At 42.8% G+C, this 26132-nt stretch overlaps 1 protein-coding gene across 3 annotated transcripts in view; it reads right to left on the bottom strand.

Moving 5' to 3' along the window:
- The window catches only part of GPATCH1 (G-patch domain containing 1), a 33115-nt gene extending 10044 nt beyond the window's left edge, over positions 1–23071 (bottom strand). For 2 of the 3 annotated variants that reach the window (XM_072967263.1, XM_015246071.3), the window contains exons 1-15: positions 22923–23031; positions 17503–17637; positions 15451–15536; positions 13773–13933; positions 13036–13133; positions 11822–11883; positions 11192–11431; positions 10039–10186; positions 6839–6918; positions 4362–4566; positions 3221–3517; positions 1985–2163; positions 1588–1715; positions 590–726; positions 75–241 (exon numbers count right to left, since the gene is read on the bottom strand). In XM_072967263.1, coding sequence (XP_072823364.1) covers positions 75–241; positions 590–726; positions 1588–1715; positions 1985–2163; positions 3221–3517; positions 4362–4566; positions 6839–6918; positions 10039–10186; positions 11192–11431; positions 11822–11883; positions 13036–13133; positions 13773–13933; positions 15451–15536; positions 17503–17637; positions 22923–22995 — 2196 coding nt within the window. In that variant the 5' untranslated portion in view covers positions 22996–23031. Of the gene's footprint in view, positions 1–74; positions 242–589; positions 727–1587; positions 1716–1984; positions 2164–3220; positions 3518–4361; positions 4567–6838; positions 6919–10038; positions 10187–11191; positions 11432–11821; positions 11884–13035; positions 13134–13772; positions 13934–15450; positions 15537–17502; positions 17638–22922 lie in introns of all 3 variants that reach the window. The other variant, XM_006212191.3, reaches the window with a different exon arrangement.
- Between the last annotated feature and the right edge of the window lie 3061 nt (positions 23072–26132).

Consider the following 26132-nt stretch of genomic DNA (forward strand, 5'->3'; position numbering starts at 1 on the left):
CAACAAAGCATCACCACAGAGAAAGGCAAAGGCTACAGTCAGCCTGGCAAAGAGAATCTGAAAGCCCCCAGTACCTTATTTGGGAGGGATTCCGTCACGTGCTCTTCCTCTTTGTTTCCTGGTGGACCGGACTCTTGTTTAGGCGGACCGACTTTTGATCTAGCCAAACTTAAAAATTCACTAATGGAATCTTCCTTCTTTTCTTGTTTAGATGTATCCCACCTGGATGGTTTTCTTGATTCTGAAAGGTAAAGACATAGACCTACCATCAGAATTAGGAAGCAAAAGGCAAGCTCTGCATTTTGTCTCTTTAATTCATTCTAAGAACGTCAGCGAACCTCCTATGGGCCAGGCACTGTGCAAGGTGTTGGGAACGTGGCAGATGCTAAAGCAGAATTCCAACCCCTAAACGTGTACCTGTGGACCATTTCAGCATGAGCTCATGTATTCACATGAACAGCTCTCTGAAAGGAGGGGAAGTTCACATTATGTGTACCCTTAGGACTAGATGATCCTTTACTTCGGTCTTCCCGACAGGCTAGGGGTTGAGACCGCAGTCGGCACTCAGACCTGGGGAAGCCCTACTCACTGTCGGAACCTTGGCGCTGCGGAACTTTTTCACTTGATGCTTGAGCTGCAGGTGAGGAAGCTGTCTCTGGGATCGTCAGAAAGTTGAAGACTGAGTATTTGTCACGTTTCACTCTCGGTAAGCCAACTAAAGTTGAACTAGGGGTAGAAGAGAAAGCAAATACATAATTTTTTTTTCATGCAACTATTTATTTCTGATGACAAGACTCTCATCTAAAGTTTTTCTCTTGCCTGATCATTTCACCTGTGGCTGAAGAGTTTTAAAGAAACTTTTGCTCTTGTTAAGGAAATAAGAATCCAAATTCAGTGACTGAAAACAAATACATAATTTTAGTAACTGTAAGGATAAAATCCAATTCCTATAAAGCTGTCCATCTCCTATTTTTCACCAGTAGCTCTTCTACTTGGCCAAAAAGGTCCCTTAAAATATTTTTGCTTCTCTAAGGAAAAAAAAAATTTTTGCTTCTCAAAGCAATTTAAGAATTTGTAATGTCTGACTTCAGGAGCTATGAGTTTTTTCTGATGATAGGAAGAGCTAGAATGTAACTCTGAAAATGGATTTTCCTGTGAAGGAAAAGTTCCACTGCTAAAAATATACCTCAATTTTCTGACAAAGTCTCTGATTCAACGGTATATGCTTTCTTGCAGTATTTATAATCCAATAAGGAGGGGTTGAACTCGTATAAAGCATCAGAAAACATAAATCTCACTTTAAATTTAGACTCTATGTGCATCGTTAAAAAGGTGGCAAATTAGACAGGCATTGAGTTTTTGTAACTTGACGTATCTGAGTTTCATTATCTTCAATATGGAATGAAGTTTGCAACTGGGTGTCTGGTTATTTATTTTTTTTAGTAATAAATTAATAGAAGTTAAAGCTGCCAAGTTTGCCGCTGTGAGCATTTACAAGTAAGTTCGTCGAGAAAAAGGCAATTTAAATGAGTATGTAGGGGGAAAGTTGGCTTTAGTATGATATAACGGCAGGTTTATCCAACTTACTCTGGATAAGGGTCAGGGACATTAAACCTCTTACACAGAAGCTTGTCAGGGTGCCACTCAAACGTGTCTCGGGTAAGCTTCCCAAACATCTTCATCTTCACAGCTGACTGCTTGTCATTGACATCATTCTGGGGAAAGACAGTGATGTGATTCATCAAGTGGTCACACAACTGATCTGTCTACTTTTCCATTTAAAAGTTTTCACACCATCTTCCAATATGTCAAAACAGTTAATCCTACATCTTTGCTGAAGTATACTGCAAGCAAAAAGCATAGGGCCATCTCTTATTCTACAGTGCCATGTATATTTCGATCTTTTCGCTGAGGGAATTAACATATGTGGCTATACGGTATTTTAATTCTAAAATTCACCAGAGAGAGAAGGGTGGCCACAGACCTCTTGGTCCCGAGGGACTTCCACCTGCTCTGAATCGTCTTCCTCCTTGGCGTGAGTGAACCTGGAGGACAAGGTCGAATGGGAAGATGCATACAGCATGGCTGCCCGGGCAAACTCATCCCGCTCGCGGCCTCGCTCCCACTCTGTCATACTGGGATCCAGACAATGTTCCAGAGCATCTATGACAGGAAGCAAGAAACTGCTTCACTCCTAGGAAGAACAGGGAACTTAAAGGAGACCATCTAGTGGGCACCACTGTATCCCTGCAGATTTCACCAGGGGAAACACAAATCCTTATCCTATTCTTTTTATAAAGCTTATTATTTTTTCCGATGGAGGTACTGGGGATTGAATCCAGGACCTCATGCACACTAAGCATGTGCTCTACCCCTGAGCTCTACCCCCACCCCCCTTACCCTGGTTTTGAAGAGCACAGTGGGGAGGTACTTGGCGGGTAATAATTGCTCTCTCCCTCAAAATGATGCTTTTATTGAATTCTGTCTATTGCACATAACAAAGAAAAATATTGGGGCACTAATGCTTGCTTACACCTTCAAAGCAAGTAATTTCATCCCAGACAGTGAAAATTGATCCCAACTATATTCCTAACTTTGAACAGAAAACACTCCTTTCTCTCTCTTTTTCAAATTTAACAAGTAAACATTAGGGGTGCAGATTGTTAGTAGAAAGTTAAGGCACAGTATATAAAGATCTGCTTTTGAAAATAGACCCCTCTAATTGGCTGACAAGCTCTCACAAGGAGTACTGTGCATAAGAGCAATCTCTTGCCTCAATCTGGCCTCACAGAGCAACTTTTTCCTCATGTAAGGTTTAACAGCCAACTATCTTTGTAAGTCAAATTTTAGACTGTGATTTAGAGCTAGATGGTTAGGCTCTTAAGGTGGAGTGGGAAATGGCCTTGTTCTCTTGACTTGAAATGCAACCTTTACACAGAAGTCAAGCATTTGCAAACTAAATGGTCTGTAATCTAGCATTAGCCGCTGCCAAGGCACGTTCTCTACTTAAACAGCTATCTCTGGGGCCTGAGATACAGAGAAACACAAGCTAATTGTTCTTGCTTTTCTACAGTCAAGAGCCTGAAATCTTTACACTGTTCACAGCAGGACAGAGTGAAACTTCCAGAGCAGGACACCTTAATTCTAACTCCAGGTCTAGGGCCAGAACAGCAAGAACACTTCCCCAGTGAGATGTGGGAGGCCCAGGACTAGCACCCACCTCTCTGACCCCGTTTCATATTTACTAAAAAGGCTTCATATCGTTTTTGCTTTTCTGGATCTTTTGCGAAAGGTTTGAAGTCGCTGGCTCTTGTGGCGGCCGTCCCAGCACTCAACACCATGTGCCAAGAGTGGTGTCCGACATCCGGAGCGGAGGGCTGGGGTCTGCTGCTCGAGGCACTCTGGGCCAGACTCCTGGCCTTCAGTTGAGCTGCTTTGAGCTCAGTTGCCTGCTTCATTTCTTTGAGTCTCTCTTTATCTTTTTGGGATAGAAATTCTAACACTGAAGTAGTTGCACCTAAATAAAACCAGTAACAGGAAGAGATGAAAAGGATCATAAGACAGCTGTATTTACATTTCTCTCTACACACATTTTCAGTGCCACAAATGTATGTCATCGGAGATGTTTCACATTTGGTGTTTCATCTGTATTCATATTATCCCTGTGAACTAGACAGTAACAATATAATGACTCCCCTGTTTCGCAGTAGGCAAAAGTGGAGGTTAATCCGTGGATGTTTATCGGGCCAGTGAGTGGTCCTAAAATAAGGAACCTGACATTGTGGACTCCAGACCTCCAGTCTGCGGCAGCCACCACGTCCACAGTCCCGCCCAGGACCCGCCCTGGTTCCAAGCACGGCTACACATCACTCACTCACTCATGTCCCAGATGCTCACTGAGCACCCACTCTGCCAGGCCTGGGCCTAAGAGAACAACACAGATGAGGTCCTGCTCTCACTAGTGAGGGAGACGGACATTAAAGAAACCAAAAATCAACACCAGAGGACTGTCAAAAAAAAAAAAATCACACGTTCCCAGGCTGTGCAGGAAAAGTGAATGTACACATGGCCTTGGTCTTCACCTCATTCCTGGACAATTATTGAAAGTATGAAAACTGCTGCACTCAAGACAGGGGTTATAATTTTAATGACACAATTCAAACTGATGGTAGGAAAGCAAGTCTGAAGTAAAGGATTCATACACTGTTGAGTATGCCATTCACAACAAACAATTTTATTTCCACAGTTTGGGAATATAAAACTACGTAAACAATTTCAATGGGAAAACGACTTTCCATTTTGATTTGGATAACTCAGAGTATTATAAATGCAATGATTTTAATCTTTTCCATGGCACGTACCTTGAGTAGGTGTTTCTCCGAGCAACTCTCCCCGCTTGGAGGCATTCAGTTGGTGTCTACTATGTGTCCCATGGTCATGCACTGGCTTTCCAGCTGACTCTGATAATACCTGAAGTAAGTGGGAGTTCTCAGAGGTTGCAGCCACCACAGGTCTGAAATAATGCACTGGTCGATAGTCTCTTGGCAGTTCGGGTGGTGGATAAATCTTGAACAAAACAAAACAAAACTCAGAAAATGCAGGCTGCAAGGGGATCATATTTGACTTAACCAAGAAAACCCATTACCTCTGAGCATTGTTAACCCCACCTTTTCCCAGGCTAACACTCAGCAGGTAGGCAGCACTGGGAACAGTCGGCCCAGGTGCCCAGGCAACATCCTCTCTGGATCTGGGGACAATCACCAGAACCGCACTGTTCTCATAGCCAGACCCTTTAAATAGCACTCCTACCCACTCCACATCGAGATGCTAATATGCATATCTTATACGAGGAGAACAATAATAACGATTATAGTTAATACTACTGGCCCACTGTGAGTCAGAAAATTTAGAAAACTATGATTCAAGGCTTAGGGAAAAACATAATAACTTTAAATAAGTTACTTTTATATTCAGAGTTCTTTTTCTGGTTATGTTTCAGTTCCAATTTGGAGTTTCAGGCCTTACTTTTTGATTCAAGGTATTTTTAATTCAAAAGCTGACTGAACTGAGTGGGGAGGGTATAGCTCAAGTGGTAGAGCACATGCTTAGCATGCGTGAAGTCCTGGGTTCAATCCCCAGTACCTCCATTAAAAATAAATAAATAAACCTAATTACATACCCCCCTCAGAAAAAAACAACAATGACAAAAGCTGACTCAACTGAAATTAAAATATATTTGGGAAATTTAGGCATTAATCATGGCAGAACAGGTAAGCTAAAGAAGTATCAGATACTTTAAAATTACTGTTCTAAGTGGTCTCCCTTGCTCTTGGTCTAACAAACACATTTATGGATAGTCCTGTTTAAGCCATTTTCTGGATTTTTCAGCTACCTGAAATTCTGAGCCCTGTAACCAGTGAAGCACTGAATGCTCTCCGGCGGTGGTTCAGCCCCAGCTGCAGGCTGGGCTCACCTGAGGGGCTTAGCAATACTAATGCCTGTGTCTCACCCCACAAAAGGGTCAGCTGTGGTTGGAGTTTCCCAAGCTTTCCAGGTGGCTGTGCAGCCTGGGGCGAGCATCTTGTACAATGACAGCCCGTGAGAGAGTGCTATAACCATTGCTAGGATACCTCTCTCCTTTTTTCTTTTTATCATCTTAGCCCTACTCCAGTGAGGAGCACCTCAGGACCCGACAACACCCATCTCTCCATTACGGCACTCTGCCCGCGACAGTGGGCGGTCGGTCTGTCTGGCACCCTCCCTAAACAGGAGCTTCTTGGTGGTCCAAGTCTTAGTCCTATTCATCCTTGAACCCTAAGTTGAATGAGTACTTAACTATGTTTATGCTCCCTTTTCATGCATGTAAAAAAAAGTCACATTCTCCTTTGACATTACAGGACATTTCTGGTAATAATAACTGCATACTATGTGCCCTGCGCTGTTCTGAATATAAGCCCCTCGCTGTTACAAAACATTAACCATCATGACTAAACAAAGAGGTACTTAACAAATGTTTGCTCGGTGGAAAACAAAAAGCCCATTAAAGCATGGAATAATCTAAAAAAAAGGATGTCAACAAACAGCCAGCTGCCCCTCCTGAACTACCATACTGACCCGTGAGCACGTGGTTGTGATGATATGAAAGAGCACCACCTGGCCTCAGCTGTGAACGCGCTCACGGAAACAGGACTATCTGGAGAGGCATGGAGAGGTGTGTGGAGCTCTTCCCAAGACCTGACCTGCATGCTCCCCGCTTCTCTCTCTGTTGCTATGCACAGGAGCCCAGGGAACCTTGCCTACAGCAGTTAACGTGCTCCACAGCGTTCAGGACAAGTCAGGATCGGGGGCTGTTACAGCTCTTTGGAATTTCCTGCTTTTCTTTAAGTTAAATATCATTTCCACTCTCCCACCAGCTTCTAATGTAATTCTTTTTTTTTTTTTTAAGTTTTTTGTGTGTGTGTTGTGGGGGAGGTAATTAGGTTTACTTATTTATTTTTGAAGGCGGTACCGGGGTATTGAACCTAGGGCCTTGTGCATGCAAAGCATGCCCTCTACCACTTGAGCTACACCCTCCCTGCTAGTGTAATTCTTTCTTATTGGAAATAAGTATTCACTCAAAGTTCGGATTTTAAAGATCAGCAGTTAGATGTTTTGGGACACAGTATGGCTACTGACTGACATTTCCAATGCAGAATGTTTTCCTGGACAATCACCAGTAACCAGACTATTGTTTTTTGAAAACAGAATTTGCTTCTCTTTTCAGTTATTAACACAATAACTTAGGCTAGACAGCAGCAAATATTTAAAGTACTAAACCAGTTTAAAAAAAAAGTCTTACTTTCTTAGAAGATAAAGGTTTAGAAGCCAAGGAAAATCCATCCAAAATTCTGCCAACATAGCGAAGATCTTTCTCTGTTTCTACAAAATTATGTATTCTGATTAATTTCAGAAGCACAGAAGATTAGCATAGGACAAAAGACCTCAGTATTTTATCTCCAAGACCATAAACACTACATATCATACGTGTTATCAGTAAAAGGGAGGAAAGAATGGCACATAAAGCCCTCACACCTCTGCTGACTCAGTGACTGGCGGCCCAGCCCACACCACCCTCAGATGATTAGGCCATTGAGGTAACTATGGCACCTCAACATCATTATTTAAAAGAAGTACCTCTGGTCCCAAGCTAAGGGGCACCAAAGAATAGACTCTGTGGAGTAAAAGATCTCAAGAAAAACCATCAAACAAGAAGTATGGATAAAAATTAAAATAATGGATTAGTGGATTTTTAATCTATATCCATATTTTTATCCATAAGTTCTTCCAGAAACCAGTCCTTTCAGTAAAGTACTCCTTTTTCTCAAAAAAAAAATAAAATATATATATATACACATGTGTATGAATATGAATAAAATAGTATGGAGAAAAATAAAAATAATGGTGAGACCCACAAGCAAAATCACTACAAAATACAGCCAAGGACCACCCATCCCCACACTCCTGTCATTCTCACATTCAAGGCAGTCTGACAGTAACTCCACTTATCCAAAACATAGTAACCTACACATAAAGGATGCAAAGGTTTATGCTTATAAAATGATTACCATTTTATAAAGGATGTTAATGGTCTCGTGAAAAATGAAATAATGGTGAGAGACTCATTTCTAAAACTAGGTGAAGAACAATGAGGAGACCACCTCCCAATTTCCTTAGCAACCATCTAAATAAGGCATAAAAGCCAACATAACCAGGTCAGCCTGTAACAGAACCTCAGGACAGATTAAAAGGTGCTTTTTGTCTTTTTCTCAAGTGAAATTTTAACAGGAGATAAAGATCCCTAATTCAGGGTATGGAATGACCAATGCCCTCTGACTTGCAGCCGGCGATGGTCTATTGGTCGTGGAGACAACCCCTTTGATTCTCAAGGATTTTTAGACACGTGACTGTTATGTCAAAAATCCATATGCATGAACTGCACTTTCTGTAGCCGAAAGCCCCTTCTACATGACCACCAGCACTTACACAAGCTGGGTGCTGAACCCTGAAGTGGTCAAGGCAGCACCGAGGTTTTCAGCCGCTTATGATGCAGCACTGCCCTGTAACTACCCTTCCCTGTAAACTCATTCTTTGTGCTTCAACTGATGTAGAACTTTTGTACCAGCTTCTGGAAGTCCCTAAAATTCTGTAGGGTAATTCAGGATTACATTTTACATTCTTGGAATTTTGTACTATTTTAAAACCCAGCAATCTACGTTTATGAATTCGTTCTGAAGAAATAAACAAATGTCTATAAAGAAAGAGCCATTGTCAAATGTCTATAAAGAGAAAGAGTAACACAGCCCTACTAATCATGAAAAGAAAAAAAAAAGAACAATTTAAAAATCAGCCATGGAGACTGGCTAAATATAGATTCACTCAGGGAAAAACCATAAGGTCAAAACTATAGATGTTGTGACCCTAAGAGTAGGAGAGGGGACCGCGGCAGAGAGGAGATAAGGGGAGGCTCGGGAGCTCAGAAGGAGGAACTGGTTTAGGCTTGATGTGGGGGAGGGGTGGGAATGGCCCAGCCAGGACAAAGGTGTTGTGTAGAGGGAAAGCCAAAGACTTGTCTCAGAGGCAGATTTAAACATGCATATCTATTACAGAGTAATAATTATTATATAATTAACATAGTATATTAATATTAGTAATACAGTATATGTGTTTAATATGTTGATATAGTTGATATAATTAATAACTAGCATATGTTAATATAAGCTATAACATTAACTGATTAGTATATTATAACATGAATAAAATATCATATATCTTCTCTTAAGTTATAAAAACAACACATAGTCTTAGTAGAAAAATCTGAAATTTTAGGTGCGCAAAAGAAAGAAAATAAAAGTAGCCTAATTCCTTCCTGGAGGTAACACCTACTAACTTCTGGGTGCACACCCAGCCAGCATCTTGCATAAAACCCTGGGTTCTTTTTGTGACAATGACGACAGAGGCCCCTCATGCTTGCAGGGCGCTTGCTGGGTGCCAGGCACATTCTAAGCCGTTTATGCACGTTAACTCTCCGGGGTTAGATATGCCACTGCCGTGCCCACCTGCTGAGGCACATGGAGCTGAAGCAGCCTGCCCAGGGTCACAGCTGATAAAGGGGCAGAGCCAGCACGGGAGGCCAGGCAGCCTGTCCTCAGACTTTGTGTTCACAACCATGAAGCAAACTACCTCTAAATGTTTTTGCACCTGCTTTTTTCTCTTCTAGAAATGTAAAGCCAGCACTACTGGGGGGAGCGATATTTAGATTATTCAAATTATTTCAACATGTTATGTTTTAGATATATTTTATAAGAGTATAGGTCGAACTTGATCTGACTACAGCTAAAAATGCCTGAATAGATTGTTTTATCTTGACTCTCACCTCCCCACTTTATTTAAGTGGTTGTTTTAGTAGGTGCCACTTATTCAGTCTTTGAGGCAGGTACTATGCCAAACCTGTGATGCCATTTAATCCTCACAATGACCCCTAGAGTGGATTTTATCCTCACTTTACAAATGATGCCCAGGGAGGTTACAAACCTTGCCCACAGTCACCCAGCTGGGTAGCAGAGAGCTGGGATTAAAATCCAAGTCTGACTGAATCCAAATCATGTGCCATTAAATATCTACTGACTCCTCCCTACACCTTTTCTGGAAAGAAAAACTGAAATACTACTTAGAACCCTAGGATCTGAATCACTGTAGACTCTGACTTGAAATTCAAGGTGCATTAAGATGTCCATCTCCAGGCTCAACAAGAGCTCCTCAAGAGCCAGGTACTCAAGTGAGGAGACGGGCTGGGCACCAGTTCCCTCTTGCTGCGGGCTCTCTGCACCCACCACCCGATCCCCACGCCTGGCTTCCTGACCTGCTGCTTGAGTCAGCTTCCTTTGGCCATCTGCCCAGGTCCTTGAGCTGGGAGTGCTTCCCTCTGACCTGCACATAAGCAATCACCTGATATTCCGACACTTGGTCTACCAACCGTCAGTTGCGGGTCTATGGAATTACCTTTCTGACTTTTATACTGCCTGGGTGCTGTCCAGCCATAGAGTCCATCTCCAGGCTCCTCGTCCTTCAAAATGGTGTCATACTTGGATAGAGTTTCTGTGGCATAGATATCATCATCTTCCTCTTCCAGGGCACCTACACCAAAAGCCTTCAAAGACAAGATTTCACACTCAGCATAACAGGTTTTAGCGTACGTCTGCATTAAAGCACACGGCTACTACAAGGATGTGACTGATCCCACCATGTTAACACTTCACCATCACCAAGAGAGAAGCGAACGGGAGCCCCAGATTAATACATGGATCCAAGTCTTTAGGAAAACAATGACCAGAAGTGAACGGCATGCCCCCAGCGCTGGAGCTGTCCTCTAGGCTCAGACGCAGCCACGGGGCTGGGTCCTAGTGCAGAAAGAGGATGGGAGAGCGTACCCAAGCAGCAGTGCAGGGGGAGAAATGGGGCCTCCAACGGGAGAAAGGCAGAATGTTTGATCAGTGTGTGGGGGCTACTCTAACAGCTGCTATCAGAACTCCTAATCTTTGTGGGAAATGGCCAAGAACAAGTATCATTTTTTTTTTGTTAAAAGGACGGGGGGTAAAAAATGTATAGGAAAGAAAAGGTAATAATGAAATGACAAAGTAACCATTTTCTAAATGAATTTTAAGAAAGAAACTCTGACTCAATTTGAGAGGACAATCAGGAAAAGCTCTCCATCTCCTCAAAGGTGAAAAGCAAGTCTCCTAGCAAAACACACTCCCAGGTCCTGACTTAGGACTTGCAGGGCTAGGAAACAGTCGGAGAGGTAGTAAAACTAGGACCTGAGCTTGGAGAGGCAGACTGTAATTCAACTACTAACTAAATCAAAGAGGTAAGTGTGGTTTTCTGCTCAGCCCCACAGGGGTGTGGGAAAGCAGCCCCGCTCCTGGGAACAGACAAACTCCAACCAGAACACTAGGTCACAGGGTCTCAGGAGCACATATTCAAATCAGGAAGGTGTGCTCTACATGCCTTTGGACAAGCACCTAAGGAAAATACAATCACTTTAAGGTCTTCATTTAGTCCACGAATAATGAGTGCCTACAACGGAGCAAACATAACATGGCAAGAATTCTCATTTGTTGATGTTTTCGTGTTCTTAAAACAGAAATGGTTTTACCTGGCCTGAAATTCCCAATTTTCTTCCTTTATTCACTCCAATATCTCCAAGAAGGTCGGCTCCCTCGGGTCCCCCACTGAATAGATTAAAATGTTCTCCTGAAGTTCCAAACAGTGCTTGGTGGGGATCCAGGCCCTTGTAAGCCAGTCCATGTACATTATCTTTAGGTGTGAAATCCACGGGTGTGACGTCTTTGGGTGCAAAGGTCACATTTTCAGGCAAGTAGTCATCATCTTCCTCCTATTTCCAATGTTTAAAAAGTGGAATGAAGGTGAGTCACTGCCTGGCGTAAAGCTTATAAAATACTATTTTCAAATGCAGTGATTAATTCCAAACAGGACAATTATCAAACTTTCATTTCTGCTGTTACAAAGGACTAAATCAAGTCCCTGAACAAATGGTACCGACACAAACAACTCCATTTGACGAATCTGAATAGACTTGGGGCATCTATGGGGCTGGCATGTTGCTGAATACATTATCTGACAGAATGAGGGTAGTTTTAGGGTATGGGCATTTCCCTACAAGGGGATCTGACTGATTTCTAAAATTGTTTCTGACCCTAAAATTTCACATTCATAAAGTAACAGATGCCACTGTACCAAACTAAAGGTCAGACATCCCACATAATACCTCAGATCCTTCAGAGCCTCCAGGGGGTAATGCACAGCCGTAGATTTTAACTCCAGGATCTATAAAAAGAGATTCCAAATGCATTAGTCAGGGGCGACTAACAATATAGAAACCTGACTCACTGACACACTTCAGAGGTAGATGGCTGAGCTCGTAAAAGGTGTTCACTGATCACTCGGGGACTGTTTTCCACTAGCCCCAGCCCTACTCACACTCTGGCAATAATGCACGCAGTGAGTAACCACCACTGCCCAGAATCATGGGGAATCTAAAAGTACTCCTGCCTCCAAGAGTTCACAGTCTGGCTGGGGAGACCAAAGGCCAAGAATAAAGAAAATAATCATGTTAAGTTATAACACAATTTTGGCAAGGGTAGGAAACTAGACCTTTCACATGCTCATGGTGGGAATGTAAACTAGTACAATTCTTCCAGAAAGTTATTGTGCATTACACACACACACACACAAAAACCTTAAAATATGCGCATACTGCTTGACCCAGCAATTTTATTTCCAGAAACATGTAACCATTAAAAAGTATGCTATAAAAAAAAAGTATGCTGTAGACAATCCCACTCCTGGGCATGTATCCAGAAAACATGAAAACTCTAATTCTAAAAGATACATGCACCCAGTGTTCACAGCAGCACTATTTACAATAGCCAAGACTTGGAAGCAACCTAAGTGTCCACCAACAGATGAATGAGTAAAGGAATGTTACTTGGCCATAAAGAAGAATGAACCATTGGCATTTGCAGAAACGTGGATGGACCTAGCGATTCTCATACTAAGTGAAGTAAGTCAGAGAAAGACAAATATCATATGATATCACTTTTATGTAAAAATCTTTAAAAAAATGATATAAATAAACTTATTTATATAACAGAAACAGACACAGACATACAAAACACACTTATGGTTACCAAAGGAGGAACGGGGGAGGGGGATAAATTAGGAGCTTGGGATTAACAGATACACACAACTATATATAAAATAGATAAACAACAAGGACCTACTATATAGCACAGGGAACTATATTCAATATCTTGTAATTATCTATAATGGAAAAGAATATACACACACACATATCTGAATCACTTTGCCATACACCTGAAACTAATACATTGTAAGTCAACTATACTTCAATAAAAAACAGATTAATAATAAATACATAAAGTATGCTGTAGAATTCATGACAATCAATACACATACCAGGTTTCTGTCGGCGTGGTCTTCTCTTTACTCGAGGACCAATTCCTTGTCCTTCCTTCCAACCCATTTTTCTTAGCAATTCAAAACCAACAGACAATCTAGGATACCAAAGTACTGAAAATGAACTTCTTTTTAAAACGCTAGAGAACAGTAGGAAATAAGCAACTCACACAGCTGTCGCACCTGAGCCCTTTCCCCCATCTGTGCCAGAACTGCATGGCCCTGCTGTTCCTGCCCCAGCTGATGGGACTTGAGGTACACGTCTGACCTGGGGAAGTTGACCAGATGCCCCCTCTCCCAGGCCTTTGGGATGGGCACATAGGTCATCTAGATGGTCCCTGTCAAGCAGGTGACCTGGGAAAGCATGACCGTCTGAGGCTGCCACATCAGGCCACGTGCCTTGGAGCAGAACAAGGAGGTATGCAGAAAGAAAGGGTCGAAGGAGGGTGACAGGAGACAGTCCTTAAGGTCTGAGAGGCAGGAGGCAGGAGGGAAGCCACCCCAGTTCCTAATGGCTCTCCAGCCTCTATGAGCCCAGCAGCCTAACCAGTGGCTGGAGCTCCAGAATACTCCATGTAGTAACAGTGTGAGGTCCTTTCAGCAAAACCCTCTTGTGCACTCCAGCCAGGCTAAGAAGGCTTCCCTACCTGTAACCAAACTATCCCTAAGTAAGATCATCATACATATGTAAGGCCGTAACCCCAAGACCGGAAAAGTCAGAGTTAAATTCTTCTTACTTTGCTGGTGTTATGAAGTCATCCAGCAGAGTGGCTCCAGGAATAGGGGCAGTAGCAGCTGCTAACTGCCTGGCCTTTTCTCGTATTCTGTCTTTGGTTTTAGAAGCAAAATCATCTGTGGTAACAATCGCTTTAGGTGCTATCCCAAATTCACTAAGATCCTTAAAAAAATTCAAACAGAATTATTTACGGTATTCAGAAAGTCATTAAACATGATGTATCACATAGCTTTGTTTCTTAAAAATAAACAGTTAAAACTACGAAATTGAGTTAGGGGTCAACAGAGCAGCTGTTTTACACGTTGACTTTGGATAAGCTAAGGCCAGTGTGCGAGGACAGAGGCATGACAGTGGCCAGTGAATCTACACAGGCCCTGACAAGCTAGGAAGACAGGAAGGGCTGTGTTCTTCATTCTTCTTGGGCAATATCTCAAAGGTCAGCGTGAAGAGGTCACATCTTAGAGTTACAGCCTGCAAGCATTTGTGAGCACCTACATGCCAGGCCTGGAGTTAAGTGCTTCTGCATTTACTGGAGCATTACCGTCCACTCCCTGTCCAACAACCACTGCCCCTTCCTCTTTCCCCACAGAGCCCGGATGTTATCCAGCATAGGCCTTGCTCTGAGCCACCATGCACTCCAGGAATGGTGTCCATGGGCTGTGTGTGTTTGGGCAGGGATAAGGTTAGCGAGTGGGGGTTCATGTCTTATCCAAGCCAGTCATTCTGATCCCATTTCCCTCCCCAGGGACTGCTTTAACAATGGGCATGTAAAACAGTGACCTTGGGCAGATGTGAGGGAAAATGCGTCATTGGACTTATATGAATAGTTTCTTTGCTCTCAAAAAAAGATCCCAGGAAAAAAGTCCTCCTTCCCTTGGATAATATCCCAGATGTGCCACCTGGAGCTACTGCAGCCACCTTGCACCCACGAGAAGAGCTCATGTAAGAACAAGCTAATATGCAGAAGATGACTGAGAATCTGGGGCCTCGCTGACATCTTGACTTCTTGTTCCATGAGATATGTTTCCTTACAGATTATGCTAGTCATCCAGGAAGGGGACCTCTCCTTGCCTCTTACCTGCAGCCTAAAGCATGCCCATATAAGTATTTTACTTAATCTTTATCACAAAGGAACCCATGACTAGGTTCTAAGGTAACAGAGGTTTAATTTTACAACAAAACGGAGCCCACCCTGCAGACTGGTAGGACCACTTTAGAACCCCTCACCAAGCCCAGGTACTCCTAAGAAGCTGGTGGTCAAGGTCACCTTAACAAGGTGACCAGATGCCTGCACAAGGCTTCTTTCATTCCCTTCTCTAGTCTAGTCACCCACTGTCCCTTTAACTGCAGTGCATGTAAAAGTCACTGTGGAAAGCTGTGGACTCAGCTCTGCGGACACTACACTTTCAGGGCAATTGGGGCTTTTTCAAGTAAATCTGCCTGTACATGACTTTCCCCTTATACTCCTGGCTTTAAAAGCTGGCACCAGCATGAGGCGTTACGCCAACAAACAAGAATTCATGGATGTAGAGGCACTGTGAGGTCTAAGTACTGAAAGGATAATCTTACAAACGAAGAAGAAATCATACACTAAACTTTCTGGGGAAAGAGACAGCGCTACAACCACCAACCGCCCACATCCCACCAGTAAACTGGCAGTTAAAGTTCTGTACACCCACCTCTTCATCCATAAAATCTTCAGGACCAAGTACAGATCTGTCTGCTCTGTTCTTTCGTGAAGACACAAAGGAAGAAGGTGTCCATCCTTGAAAGAAAAGAGTTTAGAACATTACAATCCTAGATAGTATTTTGGTTTATAACCAAATAATGAAATAGCATGTATGGACTTGAAACCTCCAATAACCACAATCTCTTAGCTACTTCCCATCTCACTGCACACAATGACATAACGGTTCCACATAAACTTTTTATTAATCCTCATCTCTCCTATTGTCAGAACTTATTGGCTACAGTGAGGTTTCCCCATAAGAATTTGCAACCAAGAAAAATCAAATTATACATTGAAAATTAAACTCTGAAAGGAACACAAGCAGATCTGAGCAGAAAGAGGCAAGGTCCCCTTAAAAGGTAGGACCACTCAGACCACAGGAAGAGCTATATACACTAACACACTAACGTATCAAAGAAAACACTACCTCATGGTGTTAGTCAGCTAGGAAAGAATTCAACCTGGCTGGTCTAAGAGCAGGCCTTGGCCATACCAGGCCCCCAATCCCATCAAACACCCAAGTCCCATAACAAGCACCCCTGTCCCCCATCCACAGTTATCAAGCATATGCTGTGCTTATACGGGAAAGATGCACTTGGAAGTGAAATGTACCTGTAACCTTCTAAGACAAACTTTTTTTTAGTTTTCTCTAAGAGTGACACACCTCCTTTCTGACTTCCCATAAGAGTCTTGGGGAGCTGAGGAGTATGGGGCGGGCCTATTTTTGGTAGGTGGGTGGAGGAGGTTTCTGGGCCAACCTGGGAGAAACCCCAGGAGAGTGAAGATCAGCTCTCCCAGGCAATAGCCTGGGCCCAGCACCTTCCTCTACTTTGGATTTCCATAGTCTTCGCCCTGTGTCTGCACAGTCCTTGAATCTGTCACTGTCAGGTAAGGAGATGATCCAGTGTGTTACCGTATCACAGTCTACCTGTGATGACTAATCATTTGAGCTAATCTTACTTTTAAATTATAATATACAGCACAGCCATAATTATAACAATCAGCAATGTATTCGTGTACTTCTTTCTTTACAAACCCTACTGCCATTTTTAACATTTTAGTAAGTGTGCTACTTAAAAGTGGCTTAATTATCTTGTTTTGCTTTTCTTAATAATAAGACTGAATATTCCACATAGCATTTCTATCTGTTCTGGAGTAAAGTGTTCAAATACTTTGATCATTTTCTTATTGTACCAATCTTTATACCTCGTGTATATTGAACTTTAACCATCTTATTTACCCAAACTATTTTCCTTAAACGGCATTTTTCCCCCTTTCTTGCATTGTTTTTCATCTTTATTTTACTATTGTTGTTATATATGAGTTTTTTTTTAATATATAGGAAAGATCTGGCCTATCTTGTTCTTAATAATTGCTACATGAGTTAATCAGTTCATCTTCCACTCGTATCTGTGATACTTAAGCCATTTTCTTCTAGTTTCTTTATTTAAAACATTTATAAAAATATACATAACTTTAAACAACACAGAATTTATTATATTGTGTAACGGGGAGATTTTGATTTTTCTCCAGGTCGAGAACATGTACAGACAAGTGATGCTGTGGTCCCTGATATCGGGGAGAGAGCAGCTCTGACCCTCAGTGTCCTCATCTACAAAACAGCTGTCACTCCCAGTCACTGAGTAGTGTGAGATGACGATTAAAGATGACGATGAGTAAATCGGTGTGAGAGCACTTCGTGCTTGGCAAGATACAATATAAAACGGAAGTCATTATCACCATATAACCATCTGGTTAGGATGTATCTTTTTTTTTTAAGTGAAAGAAACTCTTTCACCTTCAAGTTGTAATCAAAGAAAACACACAAGTTGACTCTGGAAACAGTCCAAACGTTCAAAGAACACAAAAGACTACAATGTGAGGACTACAATGTTCAAAGACGTTTTTTAAAAAGGGAGAGGTGGGGGAGAGGAGCAAAAATCTTATGAGACTTCAACCATTTGCCTGAGCCATAAAGTAGCTTTAAGTAGGAAAATCCTACCTTCTTTTGAGCCAACAGTGTTGAAGTAACCAGCAGAGAAACCTCCACTAAAGGCTCCATGAAACCGTTTATACCTTCCTTTTTCATCTCTGACGGTCTGATCTTGAAGAGGAATTGGTTTCTTTGGTCTCTCACCTAAAAAAAAAATATTTTGAATGAGAGAGAAGGGGATGGTGGATTAGAAAGAATTTAGGGAAAAGATCATTTCTTAAACGTAGCTTGTTCACTTCTTCTAACTTCAAGTATAACAATTTTTTGTTGCTCTTTTGGAGGGGGCAGGTAATTAGGTTTCTTTATGTATTTTTTAATGTATTTTTTAATTAATATTTTATTTTATTTTTTAATGGAGGTACTGGGGATTGAACCCAGGACTCTGTGCATGCTAAGCACATACTCTACAGCTAAGCTATACGCTCCCCCTCAAATACAACAACTTTAAGTTGCTATTCCTAGACCTTAACAGCTTATATAGTTCAGAACACCATATTTTATCAAGCTTCTTTATAGTTCTAAGACAATTATAGATTATCTCTTATTTATGTTAGAAATATGTTTTAGCATAAATGGCCTGCCTTTCCCACTAAGTTCCATTATGAAAACTGAATTACATTGGGGGGAGGGTTCAAACAGACGGAAGGTGAAATCTGCTGGCAGTAAAGAAGGTAAGTTGCTGGGGTGGCATGTGGCATGTAGAGGTTTTTAATATCTCTTCTAGAACTTCATAGCATCCCCAAATCCAGAATTTTTCCATTGGTGCTGTTCAATTTCCCCAAATCTTAAGAGTGTTCTTATTTCTGGGACTCTCCTGATTCCACAGTTACTGTTCTTTAAACTTATTCCTTTTCCTCCTCTGCTGAAAAGGGCTGGGTTGCAACATCACACAAGTGAAAAGGAACTCAAAACATCTTAGCCTCACCTAAAAATTCCTTAGGTTTAAAGTTTCAGGTACCATGAGACAAATGACTGCCTCATTTTTATCAACTCCAATTCAAAATTCTGAATCTACTTCAAATTAAAAGTAACCATCAAGTTATTTTCAAATATTCAATACAGAAAGTAAGTTCCACATTGTGCTGTACACCAGAAATTGACACACTGTAACTGAATGCACTTCAATTAAAAAAAAAAGAAAGAATGTTAGTTTCACAACAGTTAAGCACTAGGGTTGAGAGACGCAGCACTCTGCATTTTAAAGCCAAGTCCACCTTTACTAGCACAAGGGCTTTGGTCATCGTAACTTCTCTGTACCTCAATTTCCTCATCTGCAAAATGGGGATGACACTAACAGTAATATCTATTTCATAGAGCTGTTACACAAATTGGATCAGATAATGCCTGGAAAGTGCTTAGCAAGAAGAGGGATACACAATAAATACCTTTCAAGTACTAGCTGTTATTATTATTATTATTGTTATTATTATTATTATTACTATTACTATTACTATTATTATTATTATTACATACAGTAGGTAAGATGTGTCCTAAAGCCCATATATACCTGTCGCTTCAATAAATAAGCCAGTTATTACTTCTGGATGATGAAACAAAAAGTAAAGAAACTTCTAGCCTCATAGTCCTAAATTTTTACTTGCAGCTTATGGAGTCTTTGGGTCATTTTTAGAATATAACCCACAGCAGGGCAGTCAAGAACTTAGGTTCTGAAGACAGGAGATCTGGGTTCAAATCCCCCTACCCTACTACTTGCTAGCTTTTTGATCTTGGACAAGTTACTTGATCTCTCTAAGCCTCAGCCTCTACAACTGTAAAATCAGGGTAATACAGGAACGCATCTTGTAGGATGGCGCCGAGGATTAAAAACCACATGCAGAGAGTTGAGCACAGTGCCTGGCCAGAGCAAAGCTCAGTTAATATCAGCTACAATTTCATTTCACTCTAAGGAACTGAATTACAACTTGGGTCCCACAATCCAAGATTTTCACCATTTCTTAAAAATACAGTACACACACTCCACTCCTGCATATGCATCTGGCCTGACTCATGGCTGAGGTGGGGTTACCTCAATCTCAACCTCAGCACTGTTGACACTTTGTGCTGGCTAATTCTTAGTTGTGGGGGACTGTCTTGTACACCATACGATGGTTAGCAGCACCCCTAGCCTGGAACACTAGATGCAATAACATCCTCCTCCCAAAAAAGCATGACAACCAAAAATGTCTCTAGACGTTGCCAAATGTCCGGGGTGGGTGGGCAGCAAAATCATCCCTGGTTGAGAACCACCAGGCTGAGGTGAGAGAGGATAGTTCCTGCCAATGCTAGGTTCTGCTCTTGCTCTGCTCTCCAGATGCCCCTGATCTGGAAGCAAGATCTGCAGACAACTAAGTACAACCTGACAGCAGATGATGAGGGCCACTCAGGGTGGCTGGCTAGGTCCCACAGGCCTCCTGAGGAGGAGGGGCCACCTCTAATCACAGCACAGGAAAACTCCAGGGAGGAGGTGGCATTTCAGCCTGGCCCTGTTATAATTATTGTTACTAATAACAGCTAATCCTTTCCTTTCACACCTGTTGTTTCATTTATCATACTCTGATAAGGATGCTCTGAGTAAGTAACTGCCCTAAGGTCCACAGCTAATAAGCAGAAGTCAGATCTCAACTCTGCCCCTAAGCCAAGAATGCAACTCATTCTGTCCTCAACTTGTTCCCCACCAAAAGTTTACTGAGGGCCTTACAGTGAAAGCAGCCCTGTTCTAGACGCTGGGTGTGGAAAAGTACACACAACTCCGTCCCTGCCCCAGGGCGCTCAGAGCCCGGAAGAGGAGACCTGCATATACAAGAATTCTTCTGACAATGTGCAAGAACCACAACACCAGAGTCACCCGAGGCATGAGCAGAATTTGACAGCTGCAGGTAGAGACACAATTCCCCACAGAGGCGTTACCTCCATCAGTAAACAGGAGGTCTAAAAGGGTAGGTCAGATGTTTTGAGAAAGTAGTCTAGTCTGACTGACAGAAAATGGAACGGGAGGGGCAGATAGTGTAGAGGGCCTTGAACGTGGTACTGCGGGGTCTGTGGTATGTCCTGCGGGGGAAGGGAGCCACAGACAGCTTTAAATGGGAGAGTCACAGCAACAAGGAAGAGGAAAATGGTCCTAAATTAATCTGAGGGCAGGATGAACTGAAGATGAGGAGAGTTCTACAGCCAAGTGAACTTGTCTAAGGAAAGAGTAAATACACACTGGTGTCCCTTCCTTCCAGGCTGGAGGGCCTCTGTGTCTACGTGTGACAGTTCGGCCACTGTCTCTTAACCAATAAACCATTCTGTGAGAGCCAGCAACTTTAATTAAGTAATGGAGTCTCTCCTCTACCAGTGTTTGTCTAACCTGTCATTAAAACTTCAAAGCAGGAAGTAAAGGTCTAGTATGTTATATTGTAAAATGTAGTCAGAGTGCATTTAAACTTCAAAGGGCTTAGGAAACAACCAATCAATCCTCAAAAACTCCTAGTACTGAGAAGTTAAAGGACAATTTTAGGCCAGGAGAAAAAAAAAAGTCCCTTCCTTCCACTTCAACAGTCTGGCTAGACCATTAGGCTTTGTTTTAGGTTTCGTACACCATCAAAACAGGAAGGATTTGCTCTACACTGGAATTTGACACAACATTGTAAAATGGTTATAAATCAATTAAAAAATGTTAAAAAAATTAAAAATTAAAAAAAAAAACAGGAAGAATTAGAAAAATACAGGTCAAATAGTTGATGAATTACAGTATGTCACTTCACGAGGAAACAATCTCCAGACCAGAAATATAGGAATGACACAAACTCCTGCCTAACATGGCTGTCATACTCTCCACCCATGCATGTTTAACCCTGTCCTCTTCCTGCATACCTAAATTCTAACCAGTTTAAGGGATCCCATTCTGCTTTCTTAGGTTTCCCTGTTAGCTTGAGTAGGTTATTTCCTGTCTACATCACACACTTTATCACTTGTGAACCTTGTACTTTTGTTCTCAACTAGATTTGAAACTGCTTAAATTAAGGATCCTTGTCAACAAATTTCTTGAGATCATGGGGTGACGTGTTTGCCAATAAAGTGAACGTGATCTTATTGCATTAAAGAAATACAGTCTAAAATGATGGACGTATCAGTGATGGCTCTGCTCTACCCACACTCTGGTCCCATACTTGGAGAAAGGCTTTGACAAATTAGGATTAAGGGGACTCTAAACTGAAAGAGAACTGAGGATGTTGAGTGCAGTACAGAGATGTCTTAGAGGAAATGCAAGGGGTGTTGTTTTATTTTGTTTTGTTTTAAGGGTGTTTTTAAACACATAAGCAGCTTTCAGGAGACAAGCATTTCTCTGTCTTTTGTAACCAGAGGGCAGAAACAAGGCCAGCATCTTGCAGAAGCTTCTAATGATTAGACCTGTTTGCAGGGAATAAAAGGGTAATCGGGGAATAAAAGGTAATCAGCAATGTCCCAGAAATACAACTACACTGACGTGATGGGGAAAGGGGAGAGTCTGCAAAAACTCCTAGCTCACCATATTTCCTCTGCCTTTCCTGCAGGGCTAGAAGTGCCATCAGTCTTTATTGGCCAGTCAATCCATACTTCACTGAACAAATCAAGTCGTTAAGTGGATAAGATCAGAAACATGGGAGAGAATTTTGCTTCACCTTGCCCTCACCCCTACATTCCACCAGCAAGTCCGGTCAGCTCTGCTTTCAAACTACATCTCAACCCAGAGTACTACCGTCCATCGCCACTGCCAACACTCCAGTGCAAGTCACCATCATTGCCAGGCCTCTTTGTGCTAATCTCCCTACTTCACTCTTGCCCACCCCTAACCTGCCTACCCTCAAAATCGAGGTCATAATCTTTAAAACATACATCCCTCCCTGTGTAAACTGCCCCGTCCCCACGACTTTTCTACACTTAGTATAAAATACAAACTCCCTGACCACACTAAGTGAGATCCAACCCTCTCTGATACCATCTTCTGTCAGCCGCCCCCTGGTGCTGTTTGCTCCACCCACATCAGGCCTGCTTGTCCCTCAATTTGCCAAAACAGCTCCGACTTTAGAGCCTTTGCACTTGTTCGCTCTGCCCAAATTGTTCGTTCCCCCAGATCTTCATACGGTAGGTTCCTTCTCTATTTCAAGTCTGAGCTCAAATGTCCTCTCCTAAGAAACACACTGCCTGCCCACCACCCCCGCGCCCCGCTCTCACACGTTTGTCATCTTTCTATTTCCCATCCCGCCGGGCCTCCCATCCGTCCCTCCAAAACGTGAGCACCCGGAAAGCACAGCGCCCGCCGCTCCGGTCGCTGTACGCAGGGCCCGCAGCAGAAGAGACTTTTCCCCAGGCTAGACAAGGTATGGAACAGGATTGTGCGTTTTTGCCCAAATTTTAGACCCCCTGGCCTGTTTTCCACAGACCCCGGCGTCCAATCTGGCCCGCACCTTCTTCCAGGGGCTCCAGGCCCGTCCCATAGCTGACCAAATCCTCATCGCTGTCGCTGTCCAGCGCCGCCATCCTGCTCCCTTCCGGGCCCCGCCCCCTCGCTACGGAGGCCTCAGCGGGCCAAATCTCTTTCGCTCTTTCTCCTCCGCGAACCGAAGACGCTCTAAGCGCGAAATTTCGGAACACGCTCACCTAGCCCGGCAAGCCTCTCGCCTCGGTTCTGCGCCTGGAGGTCCTCAAACTCGTCTTATGCAAGGCGGACCTGGGCAGGAGCGTGCGCGCGCGCACACACACACACTCTGTATATTATCATCCTTAGGTTTACATAAGCGGAGTCCCCTTCCAGACCTCTTGAAAGGATTATTCACAGACACGAGAACCCTGATGGCCATGGTGAAGGCAGCTTGGGACAACACTTGATCAAGGAGAAAAATAAAGGAAGAAGAGATTAAACGAAAAGGAGGGGAGAAAAAGGTTGAGGGGGCGAGAGGAAAACAGGAATAAAGAGAGAGAAACAGAAAGAAAACTGGAAAGAGAAAGAAAAAGAGAAAAACCAAGCAGAAAAGCAAAAAGTGAAGTGAGGTGGGGTTAGTGACGCTGAGGGCCCCCTTATTGAACCTAAAGAAACAAACTTCTGTCAAGTGGGGCGCCATTATCCTACCCCAAACCTCCTTCTTAGACAAGAGAGAAATGAAACTCAGCTAGTAAAAGGTGAGGCTGAAATGAAAACCAGACCCTAAGCCCAGGTTTTCAAAACGTGAGTCAGAAGTCTGCGTGAAGATGTTGTTAAAATGGCCCTCCTACCCATCCCCCAGGCCTCCTGAATCATAATCAAGCACACTCTGGCCTCAGGGCCTTTGCATTCACTGCTCCCTCTGCTTGAAATGTTTCTCTCCCCCACCCCTCCTCCCAGATACCACGCGCTTGACTCATTGCCTCACCTCTTTCAGGTCTCTGTTCAAAGGTTACTTTCTTAGTGAAGACTTCTCTAACTCTATTTTTGAAACAACCCTTAAGATCTGTGCGCTGGGCCCCGGAGCGGGACCCGGAGGGGGAGGGGTGGGGCCAGAGGGTGGGAGGGATGGGCGGGGACGGGGCGGGGGTCCAGGCCCGAGCGCTGGAGACCCCAGTCCCCGGAAGGAGGGATCTCTGACCCGCCTGGGCTCCGCTTCCAGACGAGAGGGTCCGGAGCGCCCAGCTCCCCGGGATTTGGCTGGCCGGGGGCTCTGGGCTGCGACGCGGCGCCGCATCACCGGCGAGGCCTCGGGCGCCCGCTGACCCTGAGCGGCTCCTCCAGCGATGTGACTCAGCCAAGTGCCCTTGGCTCTCCGGGCCCACCTTCTCTCTGTAAAACCGCGGAGCGGTCTGGACCACGTCCCTGCTCCCTCCTCCAGGCTAGGCTGTTATCGCTCTGCCTGTGACCGACATGGGGCCTTTGTAGCCCGAGGCCTTCTTAGGAGGCCTTAGCTCTGCCAGGCCCACACCCACAGAGTGCATTAATAAACACTCACAAAGGTATTTACCATTTTGCTTGTGAAAAGAAGGGAAAAAAAAGAAAAAAACCAACCCTTACTCTACTATATATTTTATATGTTAAAATGAGTATTTTAAATTTTTGTTTTATATATTTTATATTACCCTACGATACATTTTCTGCAACATTTATCGCCTTCCATAATTTGGTTTACTTATTAGGTCTATTGTCTTTCCCCATTGGAATGTAAGCTCCAAGTAGACAGATTTGGGCCAGTTTTTTTCTTTCTTTCTTTGCTGTATCAGAGCTTAGAACAGTGCTTGGAATGTAGTAAGCACTCAAATAATTTTGAAGAAAAGAATAAATAACTGATTGAGTAAGTCATTGTCCATGACTTTTTTTTTTTAAAAAAAAAGTTATTTTAAAAACACAGCCTAGAAGCTTTTGGCAGGTCTCCCATTGAAAAGTGAAGTCCATGTCTCCTCCCCTTGAACCTAGGCTCCATGACTGCTTGACCAAAAGAATACAGTGAAAGTGACAATATAACATTGCCTACACCCAACCTTTAAGAAACTGGTAGCTACAACTTTCTGTTTCTTGGGATGCTGGCCCTTGATGGACCCAGCCTCCATTCTGTGCAGAAGCCTAGGCCATGAGGAGAGGCTATGTGTGGGCATTCCAGCCCATGACCCAGCCAAGGTTCCGGTTAACAATCAGTATCAATCGCCAGACACGTAAGCAAGGAAGACTCAAAATGACTCCATTCTTGGGAGGGTATAGCTCAAGTGGTAGAGTGCATAATTAGCATGCACAAGGTCCTAGGTTCAATCCCCAGTACCTCCTTGAAAAATAAATAAATAAACCTAATCACCTGCCCCCTCAACGAAAAATTTTAAATAAATTAATTAAATTAAGTTAAACACACACACACACACACACACACACACACACACTCAAATGACTCCATTTCTAACAACCATCTGCCTGTAACTGCATAGACTACAAGCAAGAACCTCCTAGCTGAGTTTAGTCACCTCTGGAACCATGAGCGATAATAATAAAATGATTGTTCTTGTTCGGACCCATTAAGATTTGGGGTAGTTTGTTAACAACAATAGGTAACTGGAATGACGTAAATGATAGAAAACTATAAAGCATTTAAAAATGCTGATGGAGAATGATCGCCAACATATGCTGTTTAATGAGCAAAATCAGAGGAGACAGAGTACACAGGGTGTTGCCATTTATATTAAAAGAAAACATAAATAGCCAGATGTATTGTGGCCATTACGTCTACAACATAGGGATACAGTACATCCACAAATATGCTATAATATATCTGAATTGAACTCCCCAAAGAAAGTGATAACAGTTGTTGCCACTGATCAAAGGAAATCAGGGTAAGAGAGATACATGTATACAGCATTGTATCATTTGAATTTTTATTTTTAGCTACCTCCATGGTATTGTTTCCAAAACACTTTATGTCTGTGTCTTAGTTTTCATTTTAAAGGTTTTTGTATGTATTAGCCCCTCTCCTTCCTTGAGAAATTTTAAGTACAAAAGGGAAAGCATCCATCTTTGTTTCTTGAAGCCCTGCAGGGACCCAGCATCATCCTTTGACCATCAACTGTCAGTGGGAATAAATGCAGATATTGAAAGTAAAGAAGGTTGGGGGCTAGTCCATACACATAGACAAATCATGAAGCTCCATGATTTTATTTATAAACTACCT

Source organism: Vicugna pacos, chromosome 9 (assembly GCF_048564905.1).
Source record: "Vicugna pacos chromosome 9, VicPac4, whole genome shotgun sequence".
In the NCBI taxonomy this organism is placed as follows: domain Eukaryota; kingdom Metazoa; phylum Chordata; class Mammalia; order Artiodactyla; family Camelidae; genus Vicugna; species Vicugna pacos.